We start from the raw sequence: 25080 nt of genomic DNA on the forward strand, positions 1-25080 counted from the left end.
TTCTGACTAAATTGCGAGCCCCCTAATTTGCGGGCCCTGTGCAATCGCACAATTTGCACACGCCAAAGACCGGCATTGATTACAACGGCCAACGGAAGCAAATAAAATTGTAATAATAGGATTCAAACTCAGTGAATTTATAACTTACGTGTTGAGTGTATGCATTAAAAACAGTCTTGTAAGTTCAACAATATTCATCAGTCAATCTACGAATCGCTATTTTGTTGATCAATGAGATGAACACAGTGATCAATGATCTTTCTTTGAGATGGACACACGCATATCTCATAGATCCAAACGATTCCTCGGCTTAGTTGTGATGTATACAAGAGTTGAGAACCCAGTTTCACATAGGTAGGTTGTAGCAAAAGTCATAGAAGGCCATTTGCAATGTACCGAGAATGCAGATGCAGAGCCTACTCTTTTTTGAGCTGTTGTTTCAATGTATTTTGGGTAAAGAATTTTTGACGCGGGCCATATGGAACAGTCACGCAGGCCGCATTCGGCCCACGGGCCGCAGGTTCCCCATCACTGTTTTACAGTAACTTACATAAGTATTTTTAAATTGTGTGACGCTTTCGACATGAAAATTGAAACAGCAAAGGTTGAGAATGTTAAAGCCGCAATATTTGTATTTGCGATCAAGACCATTGAACATTTTTTTTTTTAATTTATAACATTTTGATTGATATCTCATACATTACGAGTATTTCTGCTTCAAGAACGTCATGGGAAGCCTTTATCGCGCACTTCACTGATCTAGTTTTGTTTGAACTCAATTGTTTTGATCTTTCAAGGCTGTACTTCACCTGTTTTTAATGACATTAACGTTCGCATATTGACATATTGACATTAACGTGCATATTGACATTAACGTTAATGACATTAACGCTGAAAATTGGCAACTTTCAGAAATTCCTTTTAGAATTAGCTGGAATCTCTCACCCCCTGGATTTGGCTTACTTCAACAGTAAAAAATCAACACCGACATTGACCAGTACCCAGGCACCAGGGGGTACTAAATTGGTTGGGCATAGTTGCTGAATGAAAAGCAGCCGAGAAAAAGAAATCAGCCACCCTACTCTTGTTATTAGAAGTACAATGAGAAACTTATCTTTTCATTTCCCAAAGCTTAGTAACTGAGTAATGAGTATGGGACCTTTACCTTACTTACCGGTTCAGGCTTCCTTGACAGCAAAATTCCCACAACTTTTGAAAAAAAACTGGCAAGTAATGGATTGAGCACAGGTTCACTGTCCAAAAATGAAAACAATTTTTCACGAAGGCTCTGCACATACAAAAAACAAGAAATTTGTTACTTTTACAACACAGATCGCAATACAAATGAGGTGATCTAAATGAAGCCCATACCCGAAGCAGGGTTCGATCTTAGCACCGGTCCTCTGGCCAATGTCTAGTGTGAGCTCCCCACGAACCAGTACGAATCGTTTCGCACTGGTCCGACTGTCCAGTGCGAAAATATCATCGTATTATGTTGTATTATTATGTCAAACAACAAAACACGTGCGTGTTAAACCGTAAGAAAAAGGCAATCGCAACATCACGTGTTAAATCGTAAGAAAAAAGCAATCGCAACATCACGTGACGGTGTTATGTTAAATCGTAAGAAAAACGAAGCTGAGGTCAAGGCTCCGAGCTGACCACGTAACAGATCATCTGACCATCCAGCTACAGTCAGCAGAAAAAAAAAGTTTCGACCCCAAACCTGCCATGGCAAACGATTCCTCTGAGGTCAAGAAGGCCCGACACTGGCTATGTGTTTACAAGGCCAGACAAACACACATCGGATTCCGATTATGACGTTGTAACTGAAGGAGTGAGGGAGGGCCTATTGAGTGAAATTTTGTATGCAGACGACCTGGTCTTGACAAGCAATAGTATGGAGGGACTGGAGAGAAAGTTTGAGAAATGGAAAGAAGCATTTGAAACCAAGGGTATGAAGGTGAATCTTGAAAAAACAAAAGTGATGGTGAGTGGAGCAGAAGGAACAGTTGTTGAGAACAAAGTAGATCTCTGTGGAATATGTGGCAAGAGAATGATGAGAAATTCAATGCAATGCAAGGAATGTGGAAAGTGGGTACATGCAAGATGTGCTAATGTCAAGAGAGCCGCAACAAGATTGGCGAAGTTTTTTGTTTGTGGGAAATGCAGTAAAGGAAGGAATGAAGTGGAAGGCCATGATGATGAGTTCTGCCATGCCATCGAAACAGTGACAGACTTCTGTTATCTGGGTGATCGGATAAATGGAAGTGGTGGATGTGAAGCAGCGGTGACAACAAGGGCAAGATTTGGCTGGGCAAAGTTCAGGGAATGTAGGGAAATGTTGCATGGCAGAAAATTTTCACTAAGGATGAAAGGAAAAGTATATCGGAGCTGTGTGCGGCCTGCAATGCTATATGGTAGGGAGACATGGGTATTGAGAGAGAGTGAACCGGCAATCCTGAGAAGAACGGAAAAGTCAATGGTGAAAGCAATGTGTGGGGTGAAAACGAGAAGGGAAAAAAGGACTGAAGAATTGTTGAATATGCTAGAGATGAGAGAGACCATAGACCAACTGGCAAGGGCAAATGGAGTAAGATGGTATGGACATGTGATAAGGAGGGAGGAAGGAAGTTTTCTTAGAAAGGCACTAGATCTAAAGGTGGACGGGAAGAGGAAACGCGGTCGTCCAAGAAGAACGTGGAAACAACAAGTGAAGGATGCATTTAAAAAAGTCGGACGCAACTTCACACATTCTTAAACCAATTTTATAATTTTTGTATCAAAAAGACTGCAATTAATTTTTTTTTACAATTTTGTCAAACTTGACGTGTATCCAGGTGGGTGCAACCTAGTTTGTACCTTGAACCATTCGTACAGTCAGTTCGTACCCTGAAAAGATCAAGAAAAAAAATTAAAAAAGCCGAAGTCGCTGATCGCAGTTTAATAGCACAACGCCGAAGTCGCTGATCGGAGTTTCCCCAAACAATTTGAAACAAACTCAAGGGTTAGGGTTAGCGGAAACGGCAGAAAAATGTTTGCGGAAACTGCGATCAGCGAGGGTTAGGGTTAGAGCATAGATTACTCTATGGTTAGAGTTAGGATAAGCCATGGATCACTGAATTAGACTTTTAATTCTTATTTTTAATTTTTATTAATTTCTAATTCCATGATCCATGGGTAAGCGGAAACTGCGTTTAACGGAAACTGCGATCAGCGAGGGTTAGAACATAGATTACTCTATGGTTAGAATTAGGGTAAGGGTTAGCAGAAACTTCGGAAAAATGTTTGCGGAAACTGCGTTCAGCGAAAGTTAGGGTTAGAGCGTAGATTACTCCATGGTTAGGGTTAGCGAAAACTGCGGAAAAATGTTTGCGGAAACTGCGATCAGCGGGCTTAGGCTTTGAGCTAATTTTTCTCACGATTTTTTCAGGGAGAAAATTTTAAAATGATTGCGGAAACTGCGATCAGCGACTTTGGCTTTTTTAATTTTTTCCCTCGATCTTTTCAAGGTACAACCTGAGGGTACGAACTGTTCATGGTACGAACTAGGTTGCATCCTATCCAGGTCCAGGCCCTAAGCTTGTGTGAACTACTTTTTAAAATGTGGGCCTGGAGAGCAAACAATTTGCTGACTAATTGCGAAAGCGTGGGAAACTTTTTTTGAGAGTGAGTAGCAAGCGCAGACAGAGCGAAAAAGGTTGCTTCGCACGTCACGGAATTGGATCATTGCGGTGTCAATTTACACTAGGCTAATCTTCTAACAATCTAACTGTGATATATCCACTTCTACAAATAATTGTTAGTTTTCTCTCTCGTTGCCGACCCCCTTTGATTTTTTCTAGTTGCGCCGCTGGGTGTATTGCATCATTGGTGTATTGCATCATTGGTGTATTGCATCATTGGTGTATTATGTCATTGGTGTATTACGTCATTGGTGTGTTACGTTATTGGTGTGTTACGTTATTGGTGTATTGAGTCATTGGTGTATTGCGTCATTCGTGTATGCATCATTGGTATATTGCATCATTGGTGTAATGCATCATTCGTTTATTGTGTCCTTAGTGTATTACGTCATTCATGAATTACATCATTGCTAGATAAAATTCTTCTATAGCTTCTAAAGTGAAAACATTTTATCTACAGTACAAAATAAGGTTATTCTTTTGTTGTGTAATTGTCTTTGCAACATGAGTGAAACAGCTGGCATTGATAGGCAGAGACTGACATCCCATTGAGAATTTGGGATTCTATTGTAAATCGACCTAACCGGGATTATTTGCTCTAGATCAGTGATTCTCAAACTTTTTCTATTTGCGTACCATTCAACAATTTTGTTCAGTGTTTGTGTACCACCTGTACACCGGCGCCGAGTCTCGGGCGGGCAGCCCCCGCCAGACATTTCAGGAATTAAAAAAAAAAATTTAATGCAATTTTAAGTCCCAAAATTTCTGTAACCATCTGCCACCTGATACTAGCCTACTTACCTTCTACTAGACCTACTAATTAAGCGATTAGTTTTCGTCAATTATTGCCATTGTTATATTCATGCAACATTAAACAACCTTGATTTGCCGTTAAACGAGCAATTCAGTGTCCAGCCGCGCCGTTTGTCTCCTCTCTGCAATCGTAGCCCAGTGCAATAAATCAAGTAAATTGCGCAAACCTGCAAGGAACTTCATTCGTGGCAAAAATCTGACCGCAATTTCCACTGCTTTTACGTCATTTTAACATCGCCAGATGTTAAATCGGTGTAAAAACTGTAGCATTATTCTTCAAAGGAGTAATTTTCTCTCCAACGACGTTATCAATTAACTCTGCTGCCAAAATGCTCTATTTTGTCGTCTCAATCATCACAGTTGCGTATGTTACGTCACTGATATTAAACTGTGAACACCTGTTGGTTTGGCCGGATGAAACCGTTGGTTGTCATTAATTGCAATTTGGCTACTTCCTTATATAACTGTTCTAATTGTAGATTCAATGTAAGCTCGGTTCAATAGGGCAGTTTATTGCTAGATAGCTTCTCGGAAGCTGAATTGCCGTAAAATCGCTTCTGCATTGCATTACAGCATCTTGTATCTTATCTGTGCCCCCGCTAGGAGCAACTTATCGTATGAACCCACCGATGTATTGTGTGTGTGTTATCGTGTTGTATCAACAATAGTAATGTAACTATGGAACTAGTACTTGCAGTTTTCGTTCCGCAACCCGCACATACTAATCACAAAAAATATGCAGAACTGAATTATCAGGACCAGACGTTGTTGTGTACCAATTATATTTATTACTTATTTCCAAATCGTGTTAGAGGAGACATAGACTTAAATGTAAAACTAGGCTAGCCCAACAACCTAGCAAAATTGTCCTTTTGAAAAACGCACAAAATAACCTTTATGACATAACAGTATGTATTCGCCCGCCCAGCTATTTTGATCAAATCAAAATCGAGCGTGCCACCCAGCTCCATGGGTCACGCAAAGGTCAAAATCCATGAAAAAGGCTTAAAAGTTGCAGAACAGCTATGGACCTATATGCTCTAAAAGAACATTTTGTTCTAAATGCATCTATTAGGCAGATTTTCCAAAAAAACGAATTTTTTCCATTTTTTGTATCTGATTGGCCAGATTTTAACTCCTTTCCAATTTTTCCAGAAAAGGAATCCAGGCTTTTTGTCGTTCCATCCAAAACCATAAAAACATGACGTAGTGGCAACTCAAAATATGGATATGGGTGATTTTGATGGTGGATTTGTTGATCAATCAGATGGTGAAAACGAATCAAGCAATGTTGATGTGCGACGATTTTTGGTGCCAAAGCTAAACTTTAAAACAAAGAAATATTTTAATATGGTTAATTTAAAGGGTCTGCTACTATTCGGTGAGTCCGATTCGGTGAGTCTGATTCGGTGAGTTTCTAACCTTTAACCCCTAACCCAAAACCCCTAACCCTAAAACGGCAATGATAATTAGGCTATGGTACCCGATAATTTAAAAAAAAAATTGAAAAAATCCCCCGTTAAGGGATCGGACTCACCGAATCAGACTCACCGAATCGGACTCACCGAATCGGACTCACCGAAACGGGCCATTCCGAATTTAAACGTGGCTGACATCTCTGATCCTCGGGTAATCACACACTTGAATAATCGTCTTCATTTGCTGGCTATGAAAAACGTGACGGATTAATCAGGCAAAAAATTAACCCTCGGTGTTTAATAAAACGTTTCGACACCAAAAAACATTTTGCTTCTTAATGGACTAATATTATGATGATTTAAATATTATGATGATTTAAATAATTAAATGATGATTTTACTATTCTTGTAACACTTTTTTATGGTTTTACTGTACTACAACTGATTTATATGCATGTATTTCCTCGAAGCTGGCTACTGTTGCTTCATATTAAACTTTCTGCAGATTGAACAATTGTTCGATTGTGGACTGGGGATGGTGGCAGGTCAGTCGAATTGTGGCTTAGCTATGGTTTGATGTGCATTTTCTATTTTAATTTAAATACCTAGATATGTGCTCTTCTAAATATCCTGTTCAATGTGTAAGTAACTCTCTATAATATTAATGAATGCATAACAATATCAAATTAAAAGATAGTATTCGCTTGCTTCATTAAGTCTGCTACAATATGCTAATGCTAAGGACGGTATGGTATAGTAGGCCTACCTACCAACAAACTAGGTAACTAACCATAACCATTGAATTAAAATATCCAAGGTTCCCATCTGTCCAATTATGTAAACTCCATAATAACACCCAAAATAATTGAACAAAGTGAAGTAAAAAATGCTATTTCATCTGAATTTGCCCCCGAAAATGGAAAATATCCGTTTTTTTGGAATATCTGCCCAATAGATGCATTTAGAACAAAATGTTCTTTTAGAGCATATAGGAACATAGCTGTTCTGCAACTTTTAAACCTACTCCCAGCTTTCTAGGAGCATTATAAAAAAAAGTTACGCTGTTTTCATGGATTTTGACCTTTGCGTGACCCATGGGGCTGGGTGGCACGCTCGATGTTGGGTGGCACGCTCGATGTTGGGTGCCACGTCAAAAAAATATTTTTAAAGTCAATATTAGACCTTATGACACCCTTTTAACAGCCCTCTTCATTAATATGACAGAAAAAGTTTTTTTCACTCCACCCTACCTGACATGTGTATTAGAAATCATTATTATGAAACTGTAGCAATTGATTAATTATAGTCAGTAATACAGCACAATTGTTCTAATTCACTTTGTGGCGATTTAAATGAAGAGTGGTGAGTTGGAGACACAAACAAATAAAACATATTCAAATTTCTATCGCTGGGTGCGTCGCAAGTTCAACAAACTTTTCTAAAAGCGTCGCAACCAAAAAAGTTTGAGAACCAATGACCTAGATTTTGCGTCATAAACGCTGGAGTCCTTCAAATACAATTAGCCACTTATGCTCGGCAAGCATCTATAGACGCGCGCACACGTTTTGCTTGCTCCACCTGGCAAGCGTCTATGGACGCAAATTTTTGTTGCTTAACTTTGGAACAACGTTTATGGTCGTATACAACTTGTATCGCTTCGGTGAATTCCCTAAAGCTTCTGTTATCTATCAGAAATAGTTTGGCTTCAATAAATCATCGTTATGGTTTTGCTTGGTAAGGAAAAAGCTGGTCTGTTCACAAGCAGGTTTGAGAAATTCAGTTCAAACTGGCTATTCAATGAGTCTTTTCACGTTGAATCAAGGCCTGGACACCTTGAATTCATGTAAAAACTGCTGATAACTCCACACCGAATGAATTGCCGAAGCTGAATAGGTTTCACATGAGTTCACTTGCCTTGAAGGAGTTTCAAAACCAGGCAAACCCTTGTTTCGTCACAATGGTTTTCAAACAAGTCACATTTATTGAAGGCCTGACTAAGTTGAATCAATGTAAAAAAAGCTGATTTACGGCTTGAAGAAGAAGATATGCCATTTGGAGTAGTTTAAAATGAGTTAACAAGCCCATATTACAGCTGAAACGCCGGAACAAATTTTGGGATGGCACCATGACGCAGGCGAAAACGCCGGTGCTAAGTGGTTAATTATAACACAATAAAGCAGTACACGAAATCTGCGCGAGACATACTGGGCGAAACCCACTTGGGCGAGACCAAGTGGGTGACGGACCAACTGGGCGACAAGCCAAGTGGGCGACGGCCAAAGTGGGCGAAAGTTTAGCCGTTCGGAACGGTGGTGACATATTTAATTTATCTAGTTGCTTTGCGGCATCACGGTTTATCGTGAAGCTAAAGAGAAACCCCTAAGAAAAGAAACAAACGAATGGCCAAAGAGTGGTTGAAGTCAATAATGAACGCTCTCTAACCGTTATCTAAGCTTGTCAGTCGTTATATATATTTTCTGTTTTAAATCATAAAACATGACTTTTAATTTTTACTTTAAAATACAATGATTGAACCCTAGTAACTTCGTAAATGCAGTAGCAGTGCCAATCTACAGCTCCTGTAGACATGGAAATTTGATAATTTGTGGAAGGGAGGCAATGGGAGTTCTCACGCTCAGTTTCACGAAGCATTGGAAGCAACAATTTCATTATTTTTTGTAGTCTATTAATAGTGCTTGCTGTTTGATGTTAATTTGCATTGTGACATCATCTTGACACATTATTTTGCAACACACAATCCAGTCTCGGTTTTAGGCTACAAGCATTAGACACGGAGACTAGCATAAGTTTGATGCTATAAAATTAAAATCATATATTTCAAAAAATAAAGTCATATTTTTCAATTTTTAAGTCATAAAAAATGGACCTAGTAATGACTGTCAGTCACAATGTGTTCTGTAAACTTAGGGAGCATGTAAACTGCTGATACAGCTGTCACGATTTCTTTCTATCTCTTACCAGGAAAAAGACTTGGAAAGGTTCAATGACGTAGTTTAATGGGTCAACCGAAAAGCAGTCAATTAAATGTCGAATAATTCTACTAGCGAAATGATAATCTGACTTCTTGAAGAACTTTAACGAACGGCTTCTCAAATAACTCTAATTTCTGCATCAACTACCAATCTACAACTCATAGCACAACTCTCATAACCAACTCAATAATAATCATCATAATAATCACCATAATAATAATCTCAGAATCATCATCAGAATAATCAGAATACAAACTACACCACTATTTATAGTTGGCTGTTCAGTCCAGTAACTTCGAGAAGGTTACATCATAAAGAACCATCGTTCGGTCACGTAGCATTTAAAAGGTAAACAACAGAAGTCTCTAGAAGGTCACGTTCGCAAGAAGATTCTTACATAATAACGATTTCGCAATCGGACATTTACTGATAAACAACCTTATGACGTCATGACAAACGACGCTCAAAAATCATGAAAAACAACAGAACCTTCTAGATTTGCATGCTTACAGATGATTCTAGAAATACGTTACATAATACAAATTTCTCAATCAGAGGTTACTTCAGGTCATAACCGATAATAACACAACGCACCAGAATTCCATAATGAAAATAGCACATTCGTTGAAGATACAAAGCAAGCCATCGCGAGGCATTTGCACCTTGATTGTGACATACGCCCCCCCCTTAGAATATTGTTGCAAACAATATAACAACACAATCAATATACAAAACACACCATTGTTGCAAACAATATAACAACACAATCAATTTACAAAACACACCATAAAACAATTAATTACTCAATAATCAGTTCTCATAAGTCTATCGTTGCATGATCTACCAACGATAGCTTTTCTCAAAACAATAGTCACGTTTTCTGCGAAAGTCTCCAACGTCCTCAACATCTTCAGTGCATCGGCGAGCGAGATGACCCATCTTCCTACATCGGAAACACCTCCTCTCCGGACAGTCCTTGGCGAGATGACCTTCTTTATGACAATTGTAGCAAGCCTTTTCATCAAAAGGGCAGCTCCTGGCTATGTGTCCAATCTCTCCACATCGGTAGCAGTGGTTGTCACGGCAACGTCTGTTTTCTGAATGTCCGCCGTCAGCAACGCACTCCCTGGCAAAGTGTCCGCGTCTACCGCATCTATAGCAAACTCCAAATGGTCGTCGCCTGCCTCTTCTTCTCGGTTCATCGCGCTCGTAATATCCGTCATCGTGAGATCGTTGCTGATTATCTGCAGAACAATCTCGAGCAAAGTGACCATTCTTGCCACAAGAATAACAGGTAACTTCAGAATCTTTCTCAATAACATTTCCGATTATAAGATCAACTAAAGAGTTTTGTAAACATAACGCTTTCACAGTCCCACTACAATACGGAGTTTCGATAGATATCATCGCTAAAGGTCCTTGGATTGAAGTGGTATCTATTTTTGTCACATGGCCAGTTTTTCCCGTTAATTGACTGTCTTTAACCAAATCTCTCCTCACTATTATACCAGTAGAACCAGAATCACGTAAAACTTTTACCTTTTTGTCTCCAACTTTTCCATCCACTACTGGCAGGTGATCTTCAGGTATTATTTTTCCGCAAACATCTTCATCCGGATTCTTCTCGTCAAGCGTGGGTTCAGGAATCATTAACGCACAACCGCATCGATAAACGTCCGTGTCTTTATCTTTTCCAGACTGATTAGGTAAGGAAAACGACTTGTCCTTGCATTCCTTCGCTTCGTGTCCCTGCCTATTGCAACGATTGCACCACTTCCTCGATTCCTGATGATTTCTGTTAGTCTTCCTCCGGCAGTTAACAGATTTATGACCTAAGCCATTACAATTAAAACAACGTACTTCTCTTGGAACAGCACCTCCTTTAAAATTATTTGTTTGCTCCTCGTCATTATCGCATGACAACGTTTCATCAGTCGACAACTTCTCATCATGAGCAACTAAGTACTGTTCTGCCACACTGGCTATTTCTTCTAGATTCTTTGGACTTCTCTCCATTAGATAAACAGACAGATCTTTTGAACATGAATCTGTGAATTGTTCCTTAACTATAAGGTTTGCCAATCCGTCCAATGATTGTTCGGCCCCCGAAAGTTCAAACCATTTTAACAAAAGATTTCTCAAACGTTCAATAAATTGACCTGGGCTTTCGTGTCATTCAGGCTTTGCCTCACGGAATCTTTGACGGTATCCATGCTCGGTAAAATTGTATCGCTTTAACAGAGCTAACTTCAATCTGTCGTAATTCATGGCTTCTTCTTGTGAAAGTCTTGAATATACATCAAGAGCTTGTCCCGATAATAACATGCTTAGCTGGGTAGCCCACGTTGACTTCTCCAATTTGGCTATTGTAGCATATCTTTCAAATCTTAACAAATAACTATCCAACTCATCTTTTTCTTCAACAAATGATGGCAAATCTGGACGTCTAACTTGCGCCACAATAACATTTCGAGCATTATCATTAGTAGAATTAGATCGCTCACCAATGTCCAGCTTTTGTCTTTCTAATTCAAGTTTTAACTTTTCCAGTTCATATTGCGCTCTTCTTTCTTCAGCTTCTGCTTCGTACTGCCATTGAGCACGTTTTTCTTCAGCTTCGCGCTGCGCCCGCTTCTCCTCTGCTTCGCGCTGCGCCCGCTTCTCCTCTGCTTCAGCTTCAAGTTGTGCTCGCTTTTCCTCAGCTTCAAGTTCTGCTTTCCTTATTTCACGAGCAGCTCTTCTATCTTCTCTTTCGTCAGCTTCTCGCTGAGCTTTTTGGTCCATTATCTTGTGATACTCTTCCATCACAAACTGAGACTTCTCATTGTCACTCAGCCCCATTCGTTCAGCCATGCTCCGTAAGTCTTCAATCATCTCATGTTTGACGGTATCCGCCATTTTGACAGCTTGTTGTTAATTTATTATTCTTTCAATAAATCTTCGGTATTCTTCGGTTTTTCGGTTAATTCTTTTTCGGTTTTTCCCGGACGAGCCCCCAGAATGTCACGATTTCTTTCTATCTCTTACCAGGAAAAAGACTTGGAAAGGTTCAATGACGTAGTTTAATGGGTCAACCGAAAAGCAGTCAATTAAATGTCGAATAATTCTACTAGCGAAATGATAATCTGACTTCTTGAAGAACTTTAACAAACGGCTTCTCAAATAACTCTAATTTCTGCATCAACTACCAATCTACAACTCATAGCACAACTCTCATAACCAACTCAATAATAATCATCATAATAATCACCATAATAATAATCTCAGAATCATCATCAGAATAATCAGAATACAAACTACACCACTATTTATAGTTGGCTGTTCAGTCCAGTAACTTCGAGAAGGTTACATCATAAAGAACCATCGTTCGGTCACGTAGCATTTAAAAGGTAAACAACAGAAGTCTCTAGAAGGTCACGTTCGCAAGAAGATTCTTACATAATAACGATTTCGCAATCGGACATTTACTAATAAACAACCTTATGACGTCATGACAAACGACGCTCAGAAATCATGAAAAACAACAAAACCTTCTAGATTTGCATGCTTACAGATGATTCTAGAAATACGTTACATAATACAAATTTCTCAATCAGAGGTTACTTCAGGTCATAACCGATAATAACACAACGCACCAGAATTCCATAATGAAAATAGCACATTCGTTGAAGATACAAAGCAAGCCATCGCGAGGCATTTGCACCTTGATTGTGACAACAGCTACACAGCGTCTAGACTAGAGCATTCGGATTAAAAAATATCAGTTGACTTTAAGTGCCCAAGTTAAAATTATGACTTATGCCTCTTGAGAAGTCCGACAGAGTCTGTGGTGGATGCTGTCCAATAAAGTTTTATTGGTACTTTCACATACAATATTGTAAACACAGGTGGGCAGCAACTAGTTACATAACTAACTAGCAACATAACCAGTTACATCTTCAATAAGTGTAACTGTAAAAGAAACGATAAGCAGTAACTCAGTACTCGAAATTAGCAGCGGCACGCGGCAATTGCCGTGGTAAATGCTGCCATTCTGCTACAGCAATAACAATGGCGTCGCAAAATGAGCACTTAATTAGGACAAAATTGTTCAAAATTTCTTCCTGTGTTATTTAATCGCAGCGGGAGTTTAATCAGCAGAAACAGCGCACCAAGACCTCACCTCGGAATATTTTACTTGCTGTGAACACTCACGCAGTCTTCAAAATCAGCATATTTTTACTTTGTCAAAAACGTTGACGAAACCAAAGGGCAAAAGTTGAAATTGCCTCGGCAATTGCTGTGAACGTTTATTACGAAAAAATTGTACCAAAACATGCAAAACAAGAAGCGAAAAATATACTAGAGTAGTCTATCACGACCGCACTGTTTGATTTGTTGTGATGTAGTAATATCAAAAGTAGCGATAAAGTGAGCAACACGATGGGCACGCTGTTACGGTAATTCACGTTAAATAACTCATAGGGGAAAGTCAGTTAGTTTTGGGTTGATTCAACGTTCGAGTCAGCACAAATGGATTTAGCGGTTATAATGCAAACCAATAAGAAATTTCTAAGGTTTGTTTTACATTATTTCGACGTCTAGCGACGTTGAATTATCATAAAATAACGTTAATTGCTCAACCAGGTACCGGTAACAAATTATTAGCTCTATGCGAGAAGATTGCCTCGATTTACGTTGACACCAACATAGTTTCGGCACAATTGGGATACTGTGAGCGACACAAAGTCTGTTTGATAAAGAACTAGTCAGAATCGGAATCATCAAATGCTGTATCGGAGGATGAGGTTGTGGCGTCGTCTCTAGAATACTTGAAGACGCAAAACTGCCCGTTCATGAACGCACGATGCCATATGATCGGAAACATTATTTTTCTTTACTGCCAAAGAACCGTTTATCCAATTTCGTACTACTTTTTAACTTGACCCCGTAGCATTTCTAATTCCAATTTGGTTTCGTCATAAAATTCTTTACAAATTTTGCAAATACAACACTAATTTTTCCATTTGTTCCGTCTGTTTAATAACCTATAGCAGGTAAATTCCACTTTTTAACTGTATCTTCCTTCACCATAATTTACAATCGCAACGACAAGGGTAAACAATAAGCATTCGATAAAAGAATAACTTTGCGTAACAATTAAGCCAGTATATACAAGGATTCAAACTTTTTACAATTTCCAAGAGCATTGTCAGCGCATAAAATAGCTTGAGTAAAGCTCTGGGCTACCGCCGTGTGACACGATAAAGAAGTGCATTTCATTTGATTAAAGCATACCGCAATGCCGATTGCCGATGCAATCCAAGGTTTGTTGATTTGGTAACAGCAATGTTTTTGCCATCGTAGATGGAAGCTAGTTTCAAGGGCTGGTAACTAGCTACTATTTAGCGTTTTTCAACAGTTACAAGTTACAGTTACTTGATTTCACAAACAAAAATTGGTTGTCTTTTTTTCAGCTTATGGCAGTTTTTTCGTAGTGTGACGCCACAATCCTTTGTTTGTTTCCCTACTAAGCTGTCTGTTTTTTCTTGTGTAAAGCGATTCTTTTTTTTTGTAGATTGTGGTTATATAGCTTTGAACACAGGTAGACAAGGTGGTCAGTACTCAGTAGTCGAAAAGTCGAAATGGAAAGTTTCTGTCTAATTCTAAAATATCTGAGACAGACCCCACTGGTAATGTGACCAAAATGCCAATCTCCAGACATTCTGCAATCAGAAGAGAAGGCATATACAGTCTTCGAAATTAGCCTCGGCAATCGGCAATTGCCGAGGTGATTGCCGAGGCAGATGCATGAATGGCACATTAGCCTCGGCAATAAAAATGCCGAGGCCACACGAGCGCTTGTAGGGACCACAATATTACAAAAATAACCCTAATTTTCTTAGACCACACCAGACTAGGAGGTTGATTCAACCTTACTATTGCTTGATGTTTTTATTTGGGTTACTTTCTACTTCGCCGGCGCTTAGACACGTGCCCACTGCCCAGCTGGGAGAATTGAATCTTTTATAGAAATATCACCCTATTTGCATTGATTCAACGCCAGTAGACGTCAAATTATTGTAAGCATTTACTCCTTATCGCGCTTCGCCTTCCGTTATCTCGTCCAGCTGTATCAGAAACGATCGCGCCGCTTTCACAACGAACCACACAACATCAACAGACGTCGAATACATGTAAGTAATAGGTTAACGGGTTAACCTTTAGAGCAGTGGTTCTCAACCGGGGGTCCGCGGTCCCCAAGGGGTCCATGAAGCGATTTCAGGGGGTCCGCAAAAGTTTCCGAGTTTTCGGCATGATTGATAAATTATGAAATTTAAAAATTGTTTGTGGTTTGTTTATGTACTAGCCTACAGTGATTCTCAAATTGTAAGTCGCAACGCATTGGTGCGTCATTTGAAATTGCAAAGGACGTGGCACAAAGGTTTGGTTTGGTTAGAACTAAAAATATCATCTAACTGACTTAAACCTTTTTAATAAGGCTATGTTGGCTATGTTCAACTTAATTCTTTTGAGACAGCAGGTTGTTGATATGATTAACTTAGACTGCTGACTAACGTTTGCATTTCTATCACCACTCACAGTTAGTCAGCAGTCAATAACCACTCACAGTTTTGCAATGACTGCGATTATAACGAATTAATATTGATTACAAATGAAAAAAGGGAAAAATTCTTTGTAACGGTCGCAAGTATTCTATTAACTTTTGATAAACTTTATAGAAAAAACATTTAAATCAGTATACAGATTACTGATGTTTGATCCTGTGTGTCAACATATAGCCTAGCTCATAACATAAGTCCATCTCATCAATCGTCAAAAGCGTTGCGAATTTAGCAAATTCTTCTAAGTAGGCTATGTTTTTTGTTTATTTGTCATATCTTTATCCTGCATTGCGGAAAAAGCGGACTTGAACGCTATGCATCAGTGTACGCCTTCCGACGTACACCTGACCCACACTGAAGCCGACGGCAATGTCTGTTTCCGGTTGTCTACTCTATTTATGACTTCAATTTGGTACTACCCATTACTCGAAATCGATCACTGGGTAGAGGCAATTATCGTAAAGTTTCTTGCCCAGAGAAACAACAGCAAGTGCGGGTGGCCGGAGTCGAACATGCAGGCTCTCGACTGCGATCCCAACGCACTAACCACTCGGCCACTGCTTATGTAGTAACATAATATTATGATTCCATAAGGAGACGCAATATACCAAAACTTCAAGTAGAATTTTTAGGGGTCCGCTATCGCTTCGAAGGCACCAAAAGGGGTCCACCAAGACAAAAAGATTGAGAACCACTGTGCTATAGGTTATGAAACAGAGGGGGACAGAAGGAAAAGTTAGTGTGGTATTTTGCAAAAATTTGTAATGAATTTTATGACGGAAACAAATCGGAATTAGAAAAGTTACGGGGCCCAGTTAAAAAAGGAGTATGTATACAAAATTGGATATATGGTACTTCGGCAGTAAAGAAAAGTAATGCTTCCAATCATATGACATCGCGCGTTCATGAACGGGCAGTTTTGCGTCTTCAAGCGTCTTAAAAAATGACGTTCTGTTGTCGTCGTCGTTTCTTATTGGGCATTGTTGTTACGCAATACAGCCGATCGAGAAAATTAAATCGATTTGTGCTGACTCGAACGTTGAATCAATCCAAAATTAACATACTTATGTGAGTTATTGAAATTAACATACCCCGTGAGTTATTTGACATGAATTATCGTAACAGCGTGCGTATCGCGTTGCTCGCTTTATCGCTACTTTTGGTATTATTACATCACAACAAATCAAACAATGTGGTCTTGATAGACTACTCTATTATATTTTTCGTTTTACATGTTGTGGTAGACTACAATTTTTTTGTAATAAACGTTCACAGCAATTGCCGAAGCAATTTCAACTTTTGCCGTTTGGTCTCGGCAACGCTTTTGCCGAAGTAAAAATATGCTAATTTCGAAGACTGCATATATAGTCAAGTGGGGTAAAAAAAAAATATTTTTAGAAAGTTTGTGCATGATTTTTTAGCTTATCAAAGATGACCACTAACATTGGTCAAAATATAGAGAGCATTTTCCCAGTTCTCACAATGATTTTTTTTAAATCCATTAATTGGTATGAAAATTATGCATAAAATACCTGATTTTTTTTTACCCCAGCTTTGGGGTAGAAAAACACATGTTAGTATAGCAGCTTCTTCTTTATTATCATAATATTGATTTCATATGTTTTGCTATTGATTTGTATGTATGTAATGTATGTATGATATGTAATGTAAATGATTCTCCACCAGATGAAAGAAGCTGCTCTAACAATAAACCGTCATTGCAGTCTTTCAAAATTGTTCGTAAGTGTTTGTCCGAATTCGACACCAAGATTCACGAGGCATTGATCATCAAATCTTTAAACCCAGGGCTCAACAGGCAATTATTTGCTTGCGGAGCTTCTTACCTTTTAGCAGTTTTTGACTGAATTATCACGTCTTGTGTTTCTCGCATTTACTTTGTTTTGTGCCACTATCTCTTGTGCTTCTGTCTTTCTTGCGTAATCTGCCTGAGTCCTTGTCTGAACAATCAATTAATTTTACCTCTGAAATACTTGACCCGTTGTGCAGTGTAATTTTCAGTTATCATTTTGTGTGAGCGAGGCAGTTTCTCAAATGTTTAGATTTGACCATATTTTTGCTGTGATACTATATAATTCTTTAGCATTTCTTTTAAAAATGTATTTTCTTATAGGCTTGAAAAGGGCTTTATGACTAGCCGAAAACGTTCGCTTTTTGTTTTTTGTTTTTATAATGTTAAATGTAGTGTTGTTGCTGAGTTATGTCTGTTTATAGATGAAAGAAGGTTTGTGTAACTCATATATCAAGGACTGTGAGATATACTGAACCTATAGTCAAAATCGACGGGATGGGCCATGATGATAATGTAAACGTTTTTCCACCCAATTATTGTATGCACTTTTGATTAAAATACACATTGTGAAATTGCAAGTCTCGTTTCTATAATAAATTCAGCAGCAAGACAAAAAATTGTGTCTAGACTCTAGTATACTTGTGCACGCCATCCTGAATTTTAACTGCAGCTCTAGTTTAAACGTGCATGCGGGCGATTAAATTTCGCGGAATCCCATAAAATCAATCAGCAGTTTGTGAATAAACATACAACTAAAAAACAACAGACAGGAAATCAAACAAGTTCAGTTTGTATATATGTGTATGTGTTATGCACAATCAATCGATGGATCACTCTGTGCACTTAATCTGTGCTATTGACCGACTAACCCGCAACACAAATCTTAACCTCGGACCCCCAATTCCACAGTTTTAAAGGCTTACTAAAGGAAATTTTCAAACGGGAATTAAGCATTAAAATGCGTAAACTGAACACTCAAGAATGCATTTTTAAAAAAAATTACCGAAAAAAAATGGTTTTCAATGGCGCTGGCAAGGCCCAAAAAGTCCAATGTTTCATTTATTTTTTATTTTTTTCAAAATGACCAAAAGTGGAAACACTGCTCGAGAATACGTCACAAAAGACGAGAGCTCCAGTTCCAGCAATATCAAAACTTCAGAAGTTCGGACGCGTTGCGTTTCAAGAAGTTTTGCAGGATAGTTTTACACGTTTTTTAAGTTTCTAGGATATCTTGTTGCGTAATAGTAGCAATGTTACGAGAAAGGTGAGGTACCGTACGGTAGTATAAATGTAGTAGCATTGCTAAAAATTAAATGTCCATAAAATCAATATTGCATCATAGTTTGACTATTGTAGAAACAAAATTGCATCATAGCAAATACTATTCCTGACTTTTGTGTTGTGCTTTACTGTGAGACGACAGCATTACATAAAGTTAGTATGTTTGGGTTTCCCAAAAAGAGTACGCAAAAAAGGAAATGGAATAAATTTGTCAACACCACAACTTGTCATTGGAGTGGACCAAAACCACACCACAGAATTTGTAGTCTGCATTTTCAAGAAGCAGACTTCAAAAATTTTCTTCAATTCCAAATGAGACATGCTAAAAGACTTGACTTGAAACCTGGTGCATGTCCAATCCAGTGACGATCGGTGAGGAAAAGCAAGGAAATCAGTGCTTATCTGAGCGAAAACTATGCAAAATACAATGACTGAATTCTAGGTTTAACTTCTTATTATTTTTATCACGTCTATTTTAACTTGAAAATTACTGTATACTTGAGTAGAATTACTCGTAACGCTTGTGAGTAGTCTAAGTCCTCACCAAACCGCATGTCTTGCCAATAAATGCCAATTAACGCAAACGCTTCTGTCAGAAACAATCACTGAGGCTCCAGGTAAGCAACTATCAAACATGCTTTCCCAGATTCAAAAATGTCAAAAAACGCCTTCGTTTTATCCAATCCTCTATCGTTTTGCAAAACGTCACCAGCTGCTTAGCCAATCAGATGTGTTATGGTTAGCTTAGTTGTGCTTTCCCAGTGACGTCAATGCGAACATTCGCTAGAGCGGATAGACTAACTCGTCAGAATGGTCTCTCGTCACGGTGCAGAGCACAGCATCATAATGCCGAAATAATTGTTGCTGTTTTTTGATGTCTCCTCGCCATGTACTTTAGCCTACTAGCTTTCATAGTCATGCCTTTGCCGATTTTACAGCGTTGATATAACGTTACTTCGCCAATGAACGTTCAGGTGCGGATACAATATTTAGTTCGTTAAGCTTCTATACGCAGGAGGCAAACTTATCCAGCTTTTTGTACAAATTGCTTGCGGTTGTAATGTTTATTGTTTAGGCCTAAGTGTTAGTTTTTGTAGTGTAGGCCTAACTGAATATCTGAGAATGAACATTCATGACGAATTAAATATTTAGACAACTATTATTCCATGTCTAACACTGGATTTTGGTCCTGCAACGTTAAAATTAAGATTGTTCATGACTTCTAAACATTAAATGGATGTATGATCACGACATAGGCGAAGCACAATTTGACAGATTTTTATTTTTGATTTGTTTTGGAAATGCTCTCAGAACGCACCAAATTGGAAGTGTTTTTCAAAAATTTCTGGGGGAGGCCCTCCAGACCCCCCGCTGGAAGTGTTGCCTTGGGCAACACACCTTCGGGCTTCACCCGACGGTTACGCCCTTCGTGCCTACTACCATGCTGCAGCATATTTCCAAGTTGCTTTCCCAACGGTTTAAGCCACCGAACGTTACTGCATTGTCCATCAATCTTTCCTTCTCCACCAGAAACTAGTGCAACAGCTGAAAGATCACATTTGACTTCTTCCTGGCGACCAGCTTATAGAAGACGCCAAGTTAATGAAGTAATGTTGATTTTATGGTTTATTGTATTTATTTAGAATTACAGTATTAGGTTTTGATAACCTGTACGGTACCTCAGGGCCTAATTTACAACAAGGCCATTAACCTAGTGCAGCGGTTCCCAACCTGTGGGTTGCGACCCCAACTGGGTTCGCCTGACAATTTGCCTGGGGTCACCTGAGGCCTTCTGAAAAGTTTAGAATTTCATTAGTTTAGAAACTTTGCCACAAGAATTCCAAGATACAATGAAAAGCTTTGTAAGTGTCGTGAATTTTGTAAAAGCTAGTGCTTTAAACAGCCGCCTATTTTCAAAAGTTTGCAGTGAATTGGATACATCCAGTAATGTTCTGTTATTTCACACTAGTGTGAGATGGTTGTCCAGAGGCAAAGTTTGGAAACGTGTTTTTGATCTTCGTGATGAATTAAAGATTTAAACCACAGTTTGAAGCACTTTTCGGCGACAAAAACCAACTTTACAAAATTGCTTAAATTGCTTGGTGTCAAATTCGTATGTTTACTTTGTCATTCTGTACATGTTTGCGCCAGCAGCAAAAAATAAAATTGAATGAATTGAATTCACTTCAGGCCTATAACATTGTTAAAAACAGAGTGAAATGGTTCACCAGGCATTTGATAATTAAAGTAACTTGCGTTCTTCTGGTGACTATAGGCTACTAGGTTACCAGAAGAACGCAACCTAGTATGGTAGCCTATAGTCACCAGAAGAACGCAAGTTACTTTAATTATAACATCATTATTGTATGCGTGGTTTATATAGCTTTGTCAATTTTTAGGTGCTGTAGGTTACTATAAATTTTTTGTGTCATATTGGAGAACTTTTGACTCTTGGTTTCCCATACGAAGAGGAAGATAGTACGGTGGTTGAAGAAGTAAGTGATGATGAAGAAGAAAGTATGAGCAGAACCTGAACCCTATCGTTTTGAGCCTGAGTACACAGAGGCAAAGATCAATCAGCTTTACCTTGCTGATGTGACTGACGTTTCTCAGCAGGAGGATCGAGTGGGAAACACTGTTTGGTAAGCAAATTTAGATATTTGACATTATATACTGCATTTGTTTAGCTTTACTTAACATTAGAGATGTACCGATATATTTTCCGATACCGATATATCAGTATCAGCATCGATGATATCGGCCATTTTTTTAGCATCGGTATCGGCAAAATTTGGCCGATACTGTGGCCGATACTAAACATGTAAAAAAGGCGTTTGCTGCAGATTTTCTGCAGAAGCAAAGATATAGATTTTTTAAAGCAGTAACTAACATCACATTGAAGTAGAAAAATAACAACCTGTTCAAATTTTTGATACCTCACACTCCCATGACTTCATGCGTGCACCTTTTGACATTGTTTGCTTACAGTGATTCTTTCACTCAAACAAAACGTTTTCTTTCAGCAGTTTTGCGTTGTTTGATTCTTAAGTTGTGAAGGAGACTCAATTTCTCCAATATTTATCATTTGTGTTTCTTTTTTACTCTCAGCAGAGGATAAAACCAGGCCAAGACTACCCAGGTAGCAAAAATGTATAATTTTCCATCGTTTTTACCTTTCAATTCTTGTCGATGTCAATTCTTGCTGCAAAACGGCTGCCTTCTTCTTCTTCTTTCGTTTGAGACTAGATCAAATTTCGGGGCAGGTGGTGGAGAGCCAGATGAGTGTAGCTTCGTCCAGCGTTGCTATACCATGCGTTCCATTTGGTGCCTTGTAGATAAGACATTCGAGAAAGACATGGTCAGCAGTTTGTTCCTCCGCGCCGCATTTGCAAACCGATGAGGGAGCCAGACCCCATTTGTGCATGTTGGAATGGAAGCGACCGACTCCAGTTCGAATTCTGTTGAGCTTGACCCAAGTCGGCCGAGGCAGGTCCATACCAGGGGGGCGCACCACCGGGTGGGGTACCATGTAGTTTGGTGTCGGTGGTGCACCACGCTGCATTCCAAGTACCGTATCTTCCATGAAGTGTGCTGCGCTGATGGCATGATCGCTGAATGGATGTAGTAATTCAACAGCAGCTAACGTCTGCCGAGAAACATATAGCTGATTGGATGGTCAAAATGGCTAGCGTGGAAGCTACACCGGTATGGTTAGCGAATGGCAACCGCTCGCTGGGCTGTTAAGTGCTCAGGCTTGAGCTGATAGCCGAGAAGAACGCTCCTTTTTTCACAATGAGATTGTCATCTTAGGCGCAATAAGACCATTTATTGATTAGTTTAGTGAGGATTTGTAGTCCCATTGCTTTCATATTTTGAGCCTACCTGGGTAGTCTTGGCCTGGCAAAAGCTTTTCAACCAAACGACAAGCGCCCTTAGGTTGCACATTACTTGTCAAACAGTTTTTGTACAACTACACAAATCACTTGGTTTACATTTTACATCTAATTATCAATTATGATAGCCAATTTGGAGAGTTTGCGCAAACACTTTATTAATTTTTCAGAAACCCAAATTATGATGTAATGTTTCTTCCCTTATACCCCAGTCCGCAATCCTTAATTACGGTGGCCTTTCATTACTAAAACCTACTATTATGACACAACAATGCGGTTGAGATTGGGTTCTTAAATCTTTAATAAATTATGCCAATTCAAATCTTTTTTTAATAGTTTTATGCAAATAAGGTAAAACTTAGCATTTGATATAATTCCTTGCAAATACCAAAATCGCTTCTTTTTGTAACACCAAAGTATCGACCAAAATATCGGTATCAGTATCGGCCTAAAAAAGTGATATCGGTATCAGCCAAAATATTGGTATCGGTACATCTCTACTTAACATAAAATAATTAAATCACCGACCATAGTGGGATAAGTGCTCAGCGTTGCATTGCATTTCCCAATGGGTTTGTAAGGCCTTGAACCTACAACACGTTGAAAACAACTTTACAAATGCAACTGAAATTATAAGAAAATGAAATCTTAACGCTCTTAAGTTTACCTTGCCTAATACTACAGTAATTATATTGCAAAGTTGCATTTTCCCGTCCCGGTAGCCTATGCAATGAATTATTACTAAAGGGCAATTATTTTTTGGCCTAAAAATTGAAACTTTTGACATTAAAATGGTTTTGACAAATTTTAACGTATGAAGAACTCAAGTAGTTAAATTATGCATCATTGTACTAAATGCTGTACAACACAGCTGCCGCAAAACAACCTATCAAAAATTTTACACATTTTGAGGTGTGTTGAGCATCATATTAACCCAATTATTTCACCTAATGGCTTATGATTCACAATAAGTAGACAATGGGCCATTTACACCAGTATAAAGTACCGTATTTTACGACCATAAGGAGCACTTTGAATCCTTTTTTTTCCTCATAAATTGATCGTGCGCCTTATGGTCCGGTGCGCCTAATGTATGGATCAAGTGCGATAGTGCTTTATTGCCTACACTCAAAACCAGTACCGATACTACTAATATATATGGTCCGGTGCGCCTTGTGTATGTACAAAAAACTAATCAAAGCAATTTATTGACAGTGCGCCTTATGGTCCGGTGCGCCTTATGGTCCGTAAAATATGATAGGCTAAAATAGCAAATGTGAGCCCATACTTGATTCAAGTGTTGGGTATGAGAAGATAGGTACTCACTGTACTAAGCCATTGGCAACAAGAAAGTAGGGTGGCCAGTTCCTTTCTCTCAGCCGCCTTTCCTCCAGAAATTATGCCTACCCAATTTATTACACCCTAGCGAAAGGTGAGCGGTGTTTTCAACAACCAGCTTAAGCCGAGAGTCGAACCAGGTTTGGTTGGTTTTGAATCTTTATTCTCGGACTAACAAAGCCTTGATAGGTTATTCCTTGTTGTTTCGCATACTTGTACATGTAGAGGATCTGCTACTATTCGGTGAGTTTTGAAGTACTTGAGTATTTGGTCCATCCACAGCTGTGCTCGGCCTTATAGTGGTGGTGGTCGTAACAATTGTGGCCTATGTTTGGCTGAAAAGCTGGCCATTCTGAAGGCTGATAGTGGCCACCTTTTGAACAAGCGTTCGGAACTGGTCGGCAAATGTCGTCATAGAAACAAATTTAAACTCAAGTACTTCAAAATAAAATAAATTCCTTTTGATTTTCACAGGTTTTTTAAAATTTCATTTGATTTTTACAGGCTATAAATCTCATTTAATTTTTACAGGTTTATAAACAGATTTTATTTCATTTGTTCAGGACACTACAGGTTACATCATCACAATTCCTTGGGATTTTTTACAGGTTATAATTTTGAAAAAATTGAATTTCATTTCATTTTTACAGGTTGTAAATCTCATTTAATATTTACAGGTTTAAAAACAATTTTTGTTCATTCTGTTCAGATTACTACAGGATGCGCCGATCATAACAAGCATTTTGCTTCTTTGTGATGTCATAGATGTTGCCATCATGTTGCTTGGTTTCCATTGGGACAAATTGATTGAAACTTTATCGTGGCGGATGGAGGCTGTCCTTAGTAATTCTGGAGTTTTTTTCTGCAGATTGGATTACGGTTATAATATTTAATATCTTTTCAGGAATTCAGGTTTAGAGGTTTTTTTTGCAGATTAAATTACAGTTGTAATATTTAATATCTCCTCAGGAAGTACAGGTTTAGAGATTTTTTTTGGCAGATTAAATTACAGTTGTAATATTTAATATCTTTTCAGAATTATCGATTCTTTACTGTTTACATGTTTTTGCAGACCTTCTGATGATCCGTTAGGTGAAACAATTTGTAAAGGCTTCAGATAGTAATAACTACATTTGATTTAATTCGCTCTGCTTTGCCTTTTTGCTTGGCATTGAGCACTTTTTGTAGTATTAATAGTTTTCATTGTTTTAATATTGCTCCTAGCACTGATCTAGTTGAGCAC

General features: G+C 38.6%; 1 protein-coding gene across 4 annotated transcripts in view; it reads right to left on the bottom strand.

The window, feature by feature from the left end:
- The window catches only part of LOC145769914 (serine/threonine-protein phosphatase 6 regulatory subunit 3-like), a 212830-nt gene that overhangs the window by 125055 nt on the left and 62695 nt on the right, over positions 1-25080 (bottom strand). For 3 of the 4 annotated variants that reach the window (XM_082581462.1, XM_082581459.1, XM_082581463.1), the window contains exon 3: positions 1166-1288. In XM_082581462.1, the coding sequence (XP_082437588.1) occupies positions 1166-1288 (123 nt within the window). The remainder of the gene's footprint in view (positions 1-1165; positions 1289-25080) is intronic. The other variant, XM_082581461.1, reaches the window with a different exon arrangement.

This window comes from Aplidium turbinatum, chromosome 5 (assembly GCF_918807975.1).
Source record: "Aplidium turbinatum chromosome 5, kaAplTurb1.1, whole genome shotgun sequence".
In the NCBI taxonomy this organism is placed as follows: Eukaryota; Metazoa; Chordata; class Ascidiacea; order Aplousobranchia; family Polyclinidae; genus Aplidium; species Aplidium turbinatum.